General features: G+C 40.5%; 2 protein-coding genes across 9 annotated transcripts in view; both read left to right on the top strand.

The window, feature by feature from the left end:
• The window catches only part of cacna1eb (calcium channel, voltage-dependent, R type, alpha 1E subunit b), a 63,256-nt gene extending 58,797 nt beyond the window's left edge, over positions 1-4,459 (top strand). For 2 of the 8 annotated variants that reach the window (XM_037084043.1, XM_037084045.1), the window contains 4 exons: positions 1,366-1,470; positions 1,872-2,007; positions 2,173-2,321; positions 2,639-4,459. In XM_037084043.1, coding sequence (XP_036939938.1) covers positions 1,366-1,470; positions 1,872-2,007; positions 2,173-2,321; positions 2,639-3,160 — 912 coding nt within the window. In that variant the 3' untranslated portion in view covers positions 3,161-4,459. The remainder of the gene's footprint in view (positions 1-1,365; positions 1,471-1,871; positions 2,008-2,172; positions 2,322-2,638) is intronic. The other 6 variants (XM_037084046.1, XM_037084049.1, XM_037084048.1 and 3 more) reach the window with 4 other exon arrangements.
• Positions 4,460-5,717: 1,258 nt separating this feature from the next.
• Positions 5,718-11,207, top strand: LOC119011411 (RING finger protein 11-like). Its single transcript, XM_037084494.1, has 3 exons — positions 5,718-6,372; positions 6,803-6,972; positions 8,604-11,207. The coding sequence occupies exons 1-3, from the start codon at positions 6,250-6,252 to the stop codon at positions 8,773-8,775; spliced, it is 465 nt and encodes a 154-aa protein (XP_036940389.1). The 5' UTR covers positions 5,718-6,249; the 3' UTR covers positions 8,776-11,207.
• Positions 11,208-11,264: the final 57 nt, after the last annotated feature.

Genomic DNA, 11,264 nt, shown 5'->3' on the forward strand with positions numbered 1-11,264 from the left:
TACATGACATTTTGGTCACACATGCAGAAACGTGGCAGACGAATGTAAAAAGTTTGGTTGGTGATTACAAACTTTGCATTAATTCACGTGTTGAATATCACTGTTTTTGCACAATGGCATGCAATAATAATTATATGCAGTTGTAATAATAATGGGCCAGTGTCTGTCATTAGAAAAACACATATGACTACAGTCTGACTATCAGAAAGGTCCCTCTGTCTATTTCTTAGCCACAAAACATGATACATATGTGCTTTGGTCGACACACCGTCCGTATGTAAAAGCATTCAGCGTGACAAAAACACATTTCTGTTCCTATATCAGCCGATCCATCACTGGATGTGTGGATTCAGGCTCAGTGATGAGTGAATCCACTTCAAATATGAAGTGCAGCTTGCACCAGGCGCAGCACACACTCACAACAGACACCAGCTCCACTGTAACTTCTACCCTCAAAAAACATACCATCAGGCAAAAATTCTCCCTCCTCTATAAAACTTTTTATCATAATATTATAATTTTGTTCATTCAACTCTCCTTTCCTTAAAGGAAGGGCCCTTAAGGTAAATTAGGTTTGATTTTTGAGGTCGCTGATGTGTGTTGTCCTTTAGGGTCACAATGTCCTGTGATCGTTTAGGTTTCAAACCACTGTCTTCAAGGCACAGATTTACACGCTTAACTCCTCCAAACTTTTTTATTTAAAGCAACTTGTGTTTAACCTCACAAAAAAGGTCTGGACATGTTTTTAATGGATGACGTTGCTATAACTTCTCTCCGTGCCTTGCAGAGCACGGCGTCGCTGCTCTCTGTGTCCCTGTCTTTTAGTCCTGTGGAGGTCGGAATAGCGAGGACAGATTGTCAAACTGTCGATGTTCTGCTCTGTCTTTGCTGCCTGGTTTTACTGGTCTGCGTGCTCGTAGAATGATATGAAATCACTCTGAAATTAGTGTTTGGTCTTGCAAAGGAATGTGTTCGGCCAGTAGACGGATTGTTGTGTGGCTCTGTTCGTGTAGCTCTTAAGACCTGAACGTGCATGACTGAATGTCCCTCGAAGCTGAAATACAAATCTCATTTTTCCCTGTGAACTGTTTGTTTCTTGTCCACTCTTCTCCTCCGCTCTTTGCTCCTCTTCTATCTCCTCCTCGAAGTCAGTTTTCCCTGTTTCTGGTTGTTAATCTGTCCGTTTCTTTTGGCTGGAATGGCTTCTGATTGGATGGTGATGGCTTTGATAGATGATCCTCAGTGATGAGTTTACTCACCTGAACTGGACCTCCGTATGTATATAGAGGCAGTCCTTGGCGGGGACGAGCCTGATCAGTGCTCTGTCTCTCCTTGCCCTCCTCTTGTGTTTCTGTACTCACCTAGGTGGGCGAGTGCAGTTTGGGGATTGAAGCCCCACTGGAGCTTCCACTAGGGAGGGGCCTGTGTGTGCGGGCCTCTTCCATGCCCCGTCTGGCTGTAGAGTTGCAGGTACACACTTCTTCCACGACACGGCCTCTGTGCTGGATCTCCAGGACGTCAGTGGTTGCATGGGCTCTGATGCCAAAGTGCCTTGCTCTCCACGTGCACGAGAAGTAAAAATCAGTCGAGTTTTGGCTTGTGTTTGGCTCCTTTCGGAGTCTGATTGAGGGGAAGTGATCTCTGAATGCCGATGCCTTTCTTACCTTCATCTCTCTATCTACAGAATAGAGGAAACTAAACCTTAATAGTCTATGAGGATGCACTGTTTTATTGCACTGACTAAAGCATGACAGCTCCCTGAAATCTTCCACCTGTTTGAATTATCTGATGGTAATCACAGAATGGTTAATATTTTCTTTGTGTGTGTACTTTGTGCCGTTTTTTGTTGGTGTGTGTTTTCACGCCAAAAGCAGGCGGAGGTTGCCAGTGGCTCCATGAAGCGCTCGGTCTCCACCATCGCAGATCAGCGGGTGAACGGTCTTTGGCAGGAGGAGAAAAGTCCCGAGCGCATTTATCGACCTCGTCACAAAAGCTACAAAGCTGCTGGTTAGTCCTGCTCGCATGTTGTTGTCACACCAGATTGTGCGGATAAAGTGTGAAGCGATTGTCTTTTTTTCTCTCACCAGTTTTTTTGCAAACACAGATCGCTGGTGTTAAAATACAGCCAATAGTTATAGCTTTAGCCACCTCTCCTGAACATCTTCCCTCTAGTTTCTCGGTCTGAGCGCGGGGAGCGTGGCCGGTCCAAGGAGCGCTGTCACCTCCTCTCTCCGGACGCCTCTCGTTGCAACTCAGAGGAGAGAAGCTTGCAGCCCTCACGATCCTCCAGCACAGAGAGAGCACACCCCCAAGATAAACAGGTAGGTCGGACGAACTCTGTCCAGATGAGCAATTCAGGGACTTTAAAAAGAGCAACAAAACAGCATCACAAATTAACACTTTAAAGTCTGGGAAATTAAAGGTAAGCTCAACTCTGTATTTAAATTCAACCATAAAGTTGAACTGACAAGGCAGTTTGGCCATTTCTGTTTGCCGTATTTTTGTCTCTCACTAGTCGTGCAACATTGTGGAAGTGTGATGCTAAACTGCTGGAATGTCCCTTTAAAATGTTTTGACATTTCTATGTTGCCAAACATCATTGTGGGTTCCATTTTTCTTCTTGATTTCCCGTCTCCAGGGCAACAGCTCGGACAGTCCGGTGCCTTCCACCTCAGAGTCCAGCACCCCCAGTGCCCGACGACCTTCATCACAGACCCCGACCCGCTCTCGCCCTCACATCTCCTACTCCCCGCTTGTCTGTCGCACGCACCCCTCCGTCGGCGAAGACGAGGACGAGCAGGGCAGCCCAGAGACCGTGAGACGGGGCAAGTCCAGCTGGAAAGCCCAGGAGGGGGATGAACGCGAAAGGGGCAACGAGTCCCTGCACCCGTCCCCGCCTCGACGCTATCCCTCTGAGCCATTCCTCGCCTCCCAAGAGGACGACCACAGCCCAGACCCCTCCGGTCCCATGGAGACGTTGACCTTTGAGGCGGCTGTGGCCTGCAGCCTGGGACGCGCAAACACCATCAGCTCAGCTCGCCCGCGCTTGCGGACTGGCTGGCAGGTCCCCAACGGACATTTTCGAAAGCGCCTGGCGCAGACAACCTCCGTTGCGGGCTGCGATCCTCTCAGCGACACAGAGGAGGACGACAGGTGCTAGGGACAAGAGGCACAGCATGAGGGGAGGTGTTGGAGGACTCTGTGTGCAGAGTCAAGGTCAATGTGACTCTTTTTGCATCAGTGCTGCGAGGCCACGAGCCCTCCTGATGTTTGGTAAAATGTGAACCCAAATCGAACGAAACAAAAAAGAACAATACTTCCTGAAACTGTAGTTGCCAATTCACACAGAACACTGACAATAACTAAGGTCTATTTCCTGACTTGTACTTGATGATAGAGAGTAATAATAACACATCTCAAATAGTCGCGGGATGCAGAAAATAAAGAATGGAATCAAAATTATGTCATTTGTGTCAACAGGTATTTTCATTTCTGAAGATGTTTCTAAATGATTCAGTGTTGCTCTTAGCGGTATTTATCTGTGGGGTGTGTGAATATGTAACTACATTTTCTTAGAAAATAATTGTTTTGTAAATAACATTGTGACCATCAAATCATCGCCATTTTCTCAGACCAGATCAATACAGGAAGCCATCATGAAGAGGCGATCTGATACTTTACCAGACAATGTGGATACTTATAAGTATCACTCAATAATGCTGGATTTTTTTACAGTATGAATGACGGTGCAGGGGGAAAAACTGCCTGATTTTCCCCGTCATCTTTCTTTTTGGTATTGAACATTATAAGTTGTGAGATATGAATTCAGTAATAGAATAATATAGAAAAAGATGCTTCTTTGTTATTTCACCCTGCGTTATTGTTGAACCTCCAACAAACCTCATACCTTTAAAATAATCCTTTGAAACTGTTATTTTTTTTGCAGTCTACACCCTTTAAATGAGACTTTTCCGACAATCACGTTTAATTTTGAGGATTGTTGGATGGTTAATTTTACAAAGAAATGATATGAAAACATCACAACCTTTCATCTATTCTCACCTATTTCTTCCTTGTGAATATTGTACGAACCGCTGCAGACGATGACTGTGGAAACTCCTGCAGACGCAAACCATGACACATCTGCTTCACAAATTAACATTACTCTATTACTTACTAATAATGTACAGAGGAATTATGCTGTTTGTAACCTTTAGAGAAAAGAAATAATAAAACAGTATCAGCTGACGAGCTTTAAAGGTAAAGGAATCTTTGGAGATGTTCATTTTAAGGTTTGTGTTTTTGTTTTATTTGCCTAAAGAAAGGCCGATTCTGTGAAACTCACTTAACCAAAAACATGGAGATTTGTATCATAAGTTCCTGGAATGCAAATACTTTGTGGGTTTTTATGTGTACAATAGCTGTATATACAAATAAAGGTGTCCTCAAATTGCCACTATTACTGGATGTCTTTTTATTTCATTTTACTGTAGTGTCTCGAAAACATCAAAAATCATTTTGAAACTGACGGTTTGTGCTGTTATTAAGATTTATTTTCATAGTGTTCTTGTTAGCTGTTACCACCTTTGTCATGGGGGTAAGTGATTAAGGTATTCTTTCAGCGTTATATTTATTGTAATAATAGTGTTGAACAAGAGAGATTTATGGTACTTTCATAGCTTATAAGATAATATAAAAAAGCAAAGGTCTTTTACACCTATGGTTCCTCCACACAGGTGCCTGATTAGACCTGTGCAACTGTGTGGGAGTATGCAGACTGCAGACTTAACATTTAATTTGTTGTTGTAAGAAAAGCACAGGCGTGACTAATAGCATTAACGGTGTCTCTGTTCTGTTCAAGCCGCGACAGCGTTAAAGCGATCCAGACAGAGTGAGTCCGAGTGGGTGTGCAGGGCTTTCAGTCTAATTTTAAAGGCTGTATTGAAAGTCAAGATCATAACATTTGCATTGAGATCAATCTTTGGAGCATTGCACTGAAAATACTTTCAGAATGACATTGTTAAAGGGCCGCCTTCAGCCCACGGGCCTCAAGTTGAATAGGTCTGTCATACAGGGTTACAGATGAATAAAGTATTAAGTTAATCTGAGTAAAATGTAATTCACAAATTGATGGGGCAATAAGCAAAGGGAAAAGATAAACTTTAAAAGCAATTAAAAGCAAGCAATAAAACATTAAAAAACAATTAGTGAAATAAAACGAATTAATCTTAATATATGATATAGTTTATATTGTTAATTGTTATGACATAAAACATAAATGCTATAATGTGATAACAAAAAACATTACGAGGTGGAGCACCAGAGAACCACAGGAAGCTACATATGCAATGCAGTCTGAAGGTATACATTCAAAACATCTCAAAATTACATCTTTCACAGATAAAATTGTGTTTACAGAGGTGAAAATTAATCAAGAATCTGACCCAAAGCTTACACTTAAATAAAGTAAGAGAATCTGGCTAATCTCTAAACAAAATAGAAGCATGATATTTAAAAAAAAAAAAAAAAAAAAAAGCTTTTCGTGTAACATTTTACAAAAATGTGGTGATCTTTTAAATTATTCTTTATTTACAATTATTAATCATGTAAACATTAATCATCATTATTCTTAATTATTTGTATTTATCATTGAAGGGGGTGGGACTCATGGAGCCACGCATGAGAAACCAACCAATCACCGTGCAGAATCACACTTATACGTCATATCCAACGGACCGATAACAAGTCATCTGGTTGAAGAAAAAGCTAGCAAAGAAGCAAACTGTTTAATGTTACTCACGAAGTTTAAAGGCGGAGATGTCGCTACGCTTCAACCCGTAGACCGCTCACCGTTACAGCCACAGTTGCTGACGAAGTTGACATTTCGCAGAAATTGCGATTCTTACGAAGGAATGAGCGATAGTTATCAAGGAAGTAGCCCAGCTGGCTAGCGAAAAAGTAGCTAGCTAGGCTGCTAGCTGTCGTTAGCAAGGGAGTTCTTTGTTTTGTTTTTCAGGTGGAGGTCCGTGTAAACATGAAGAGAAACTAGTGTGGACACCTGCTTTAACGTTCATGTAGGACTTGTATGATCATGCACATGGTGTCTATGGCAGTAAGTAGCTGAACCTGTAAACTAAATGGTTTCTGGGATATTAGAAAAACAAAAGTAACATTAGCCACCGAGAGCAACTTTAGCAACAAAGATCGGATTTCTAGCGTCGGGCAGGATAGGACTGGAGACACGAAGATATGGGCAACTGTCTCAAGTCTCCGACATCAGACGACATCTCTCTGCTTCATGAATCCCAGTCAGACAGGGCGAGTTTCGGTGACGGGACAGATCCAGACCTGGAGCCACCTCCGCCGTATCAGGTGAGGGGCTGCTAACACTGAACTTCCAGGGTATTGATTCCAGACAAAAGGGTTTCTGACACACAAAGAACAAGTCATGATGACCATAACATTAGGTGATAATATAAATGTTAATACGCAGCAGGTAGTGTTGATGAAAATATGCATTTCTGTCGTGTATTTGAGGGTAATCGGTGTCATGTCTGTGGCCTTTATGTTTGTCTGGCTTCAGTCCAATACAGTCAGTAGTTTACCTGTGTAAACAAAAGGATGTTGGAGTCATTCCCACTGACTGGCCCGTCAAGACTGTCCAGACCAGACAGCTGCTTTATTTTTCAGTTTAACCCTGCACAGAGCCACACCAACCAGACCACTTTGTCTAGACAAATCGAGCTGATAAAGGAGGCTAACAGTTGTTGTTAAATGTTGATGTTTCTTTGTTCTTTACCAGGAGCAGGCTCACATGCCCATGTACCATCCCACACCTAGTCAGGCCCGTCTGGCCACTCAGCTGACGGAGGAGGAACAGATCCGCATAGCTCAGCGCATCGGCCTCATCCAGCACCTCCCTAAGGGTGTTTATGATGGAGGGCAAGATGGTTCAGAGAAAAAGATCCGAGAGTGAGCATTTTACCTTTTTTTTTTTTTTTTTTGCATGTGATGTTGATGTAAAATAAGAAATGTCTCAGGCCACCAGAGCTGAGCAATATCGACTAACTAAGCCCTCATTTTTTGTTAGATCTGCACAATTAAATCACAGAAGCTGACGGGTTTTTTTTCATTAGAAAGATTTCCTGACCTGCAAATCTTTTTGTTCCAGGTGTAAGAAGACATATTCAAGTACAGACCCCAACAAATGTCACCTAGTCATGATTTTGATATTTTTCAGTGAATATGATAAAATGTGATGGGGAAAATAATCATTCCCACTAATCATGAGCTATATGGTTATTGACTATAATTTTATATACCTAATTTATAGTATGTATAGGATAAGATAGTATCTATATTGACATACATTGAATGTGACCCATGTTTAATTCAGAATAACGGTGAATGATATCATTAATTGGGGAAACAAGTCATTAGTAAGGGGTTTGTATTGCAGGTGTAGCTGGAACTGTTTCATTAAAGATGCCACTTGTAAGAAAAGTGGATTTTTGAGTCTCATTCCTAACTCTTCAAATAATGATACTCTGACAGTGAAGGATGAGTCAGACGCCATCTCAAACCCCAGGTTTTTTACGAGTTGGGAATGGGACACCAAAATCCTCTTTTCTTACAAAAGGCACCTTTTTAACTGAAGCTGAAAAGATGAGTTGATTGATTGATTTGCCAAATGACAGAAAAAGAAAGCAATAGCAATTTTGATCATCTATTAATTGTCAAAGTCTCAGTTTAGCATTTCATAGATTGTACAACTTCGTGACAACACAAATTTGTGATTTTGTTTTGGTTGTATGTATGAATAGTATTGACCTTGCTTGAAAGTCAGTTAGTGTGTAGAAATGCCAAACATTGGATGGTTTTTGTTTCTAAGTGAGAATGTTTTAAAATATTCTTTTAGTTGAACACATTCAAAGAGAACCTGTTTTGTTCATAATAAGTTAATTGTGAGTTGCAATTCCAATATGGTTGTGGCTTATTTGAAATTTGGATTTAACAGCACATATGCAGGGAAAGCTTTAATTGTTTCATTTATTTACCAAGTCGAGTAAAAAAAAAATCTAATAACTGCAGTGCCGCAACCAAGTATTATTTCAACTGTTGATACATCTGTCAATTACTTTTTCGATTAATCACTGAGCCGATATTGTCAGAGTCTATGACATCAATTTTATTTATATAAAGAAGAGAAAATCAGCAAATTCCAGTTAATTCTAGTCTCCATTGTTGAATTGGCTTAAACAATGAAAAGATTATCAAAATTTTTGCCACTGCCAGTTTTTTTTTTTTGTCACTCACCTACATTAACCGATGAATCATCTAAGCTCTGTATACTCGCATTCTTAAATATCACTAAAAGATATTAATACAATAACTAGACTGTGATACTGCTTTCACTTATTAGCTTTACCTGGTTGTCTGTGTTCTATATTCCGTTTCTAGATACATGTCCTTTATGTGTTTAAAAGAGAGAAGCCAAACAACGTTTCATTGTACTTCATTATATTGACAATAAATATTAATCTTACTCTTTAGTCTCAAAGGATTTACATCTAATGACGCTAAATCTCTCATCTCCTTTTCAGATGCGTGATCTGTATGCTGGACTTTGTATACGGGGACCCCATCCGGTTCCTGCCATGTATGCACATCTACCACATGGACTGTATAGACGACTGGCTGATGAGATCCTTCACCTGCCCCTCCTGCATGGAGCCTGTGGATGCTGCCCTGCTCTCCACCTACGAGACCAACTGATCCTTCACCCCTCCCCCGCCCCGAGCTTAGGTCAAACACGGCCCTTCCAGCCCCGGCACTCACGCAAACCCAACAACTGCCCTCTTATAGAGTGAGAGGAGCTAAAACATGTGTTCTCTGTTTTCTTGCACTTTGAAAAAAAAAATCTTAATCTACTCACCTAATGTTGGCCTTCCATGCCCCTTCTGGTCTAAAAAAAAAAAAAAAAAAAAAGGCTGGTCTTAAACATCAGCTATACAGCTCAGTAAGGAACTGCTTCCAGACGACCCTGCGTGATTGTGTTTGTGTGTGTTTGTCATGCTGATGGTGAGCGCTTGGGATGTGTGTGTTTGGGCTGTTCGATGCATTTCCACTTGAGCCGGTCTCAGTGGTATTCTTCCCCAGTTCGCCCTCACTCCCACTTTGTCACTAAAATGGATAATTAGGTTGACAGTTTATTGACCAAAATGTTACCCGGTGTTGCTTGGAAATTCAGTTTTCTGTGGCAACCGTAAGCGGAAACTTCCTCAACATATTGATCTACCCCAGACATGCCCTCATATGAAAATGGCCATACACTTTGGAGGTTATGGGAATACACAGCTAAAGTTTACACTGTTGGTCTTAGATAACAAAGAAGAAATTGCTGTCCAGTTAGTCAAGACTACAGAAAAATTATGCACACGCTTAAAAGAAACCACCCAAAGTTTATAAGTACACTGTCTACACCTAAAGGAGCTCAAGGCTACATAATAACTGGCCACTCAAAATTTCCAGACTTTAGAGAAAATTCTTTGAGTTGAAGGGAAAATGTTGTTGTGTAACATGAATGTTTGCCCGAACGGTGTGTAAAGTAGCTGGCAGCCAATGTAAAGGGCTCATTTGTGCACAGGTGGGTGGATCAGTCAGTCAAAAACTACAAATGCTTGCACACACTTTTCATCTGATCCAGAGATTTGCACTTTACTTATAGGACAGTATCTAAACAATATATTAATATATGTACCTTATAACCTTGCACTATCAATACTTCATTCCTTAATTTCCTGAGATGCAAAAATTATATAGCTGATAAAAGAGATTTTCAAAGCCGTCAGTAGTCACGTCGAAGTAAGCCTGGATATGTATTTCATGAAATCTGTGATTCAGTAGTGTGATCCTCCGCTTCGTTCTGCTTGATTTTTGTATTCCTGTGTGTTTTTGTGTGTAAGTGAAGGGACAGAGGCTTGCTCCAGTTTAAAGGAGACGTTCTACATTTCCGGAAATAAGCTAATCCGTGCCATGTAAGATTTCAATCTTGATATCTAATGATGTCATTCTAATTCTGTAAAGTAAGAAGCAGAAACCAACATGCCATCAGACTAGCTTAGCATTAAGACTGTTAAGAGGGGGAAACAGCCAACATAGCTGAGAATCTCAAAGGTGTGCCTACAAGCACCTCTAAAACACAGTAATCGGTAGTTTTTAGGACTTAAACCAGAAATGGACAAGTTTTTGGTTTTATCGCATCATTAAAAAGTAAATATGGATCGCACAATGTAATGGGTTAGGAATAATTACATCGATTAATGAACATTTCCAGGGAAATGAAGGCTGATTGGCACCATTTCTGTCTATCCAATTATAAACTAAATGACTGGGTAAACTCATTCATCATGGCAGCAGCATCAGCAACAATAATACCCCAGGAAAAGTCATCTGCTTGCACTTTAAGGAGGGATTAAACAAATGATTTATAGTGAGTTTCTTAATGAACTTGAGAGATGCCGTTGGACCTTCTCTAAAATTTGGATTGAGCCACGCTAGCTTTTTGCACCTGCTTCTAGTCTTTATGCTAAGCTAAGCTAATTGCCTCTGGCATCTAGCATCACATAATACATGCAGTGAGGATTTGGCACATTTCCCAAAATGTTGATCTGCTCCTTTAATAAAGAAAAAGAGGCTACATTTAAGGAGAACTTGAACTTATTTTGAATCCACATTAGTGTTAGTCACATCACTCTCTTTAGTATATGTCACTTTTTTGCTTTATTTCACCATAATTGATGTATTTTGTTGCTTAGTTACAGTTATTGATTTGTGGCATTGTCTGATGTTAGAATGGCTGTGTTTTTTTCTTTCACTTTTGTTCTGTTTCCTTCACATTTTTGTTAGATTAGTGTAAAAAATCACTGAATATGTAGGACAGTAAGCATATAACTTTTACACTGGTTAAAGCCGGACTGTGCAAACCTCTGTCCCAAATGAATTTCAGAGTGCAAGAGACTTCTTTTATGGTGTGATAGTAACAACTGAGATATCGACTTCTCCATTCAGCTTTTCCTTTGCTGTGTTTTTCAGCGTTTATTCTGAAAAATTAATATTTCCTGTAATCTTGTTTGATTTTCTTTCTTTTTGGGAGGCTAAAAAGCCTTCATGTAAAACAATAAATAAAATAAACAGGATAAAAATCATTTTTACTGTTGTTGTTGATTAATTCTAACCCATTTTTAAAAATGTGCTGGTGTCAG

The sequence above is a fragment of the Acanthopagrus latus genome, chromosome 21, assembly GCF_904848185.1.
Source record: "Acanthopagrus latus isolate v.2019 chromosome 21, fAcaLat1.1, whole genome shotgun sequence".
Lineage (NCBI taxonomy): Eukaryota > Metazoa > Chordata > Actinopteri > Spariformes > Sparidae > Acanthopagrus > Acanthopagrus latus.

Bases quoted from the DNA above. Each gene is read 5' to 3' on its own strand.
- LOC119011411 (XM_037084494.1), top strand. From the start codon at position 6,250: ATGGGCAACTGTCTCAAGTCTCCGACATCAGACGACATCTCTCTGCTT. The intron at 6,373-6,802 runs GTGAGGGGCTGC...GTTCTTTACCAG, and splicing joins AGCCACCTCCGCCGTATCAG to GAGCAGGCTCACATGCCCAT. The intron at 6,973-8,603 runs GTGAGCATTTTA...TCTCCTTTTCAG, and splicing joins TCAGAGAAAAAGATCCGAGA to ATGCGTGATCTGTATGCTGG.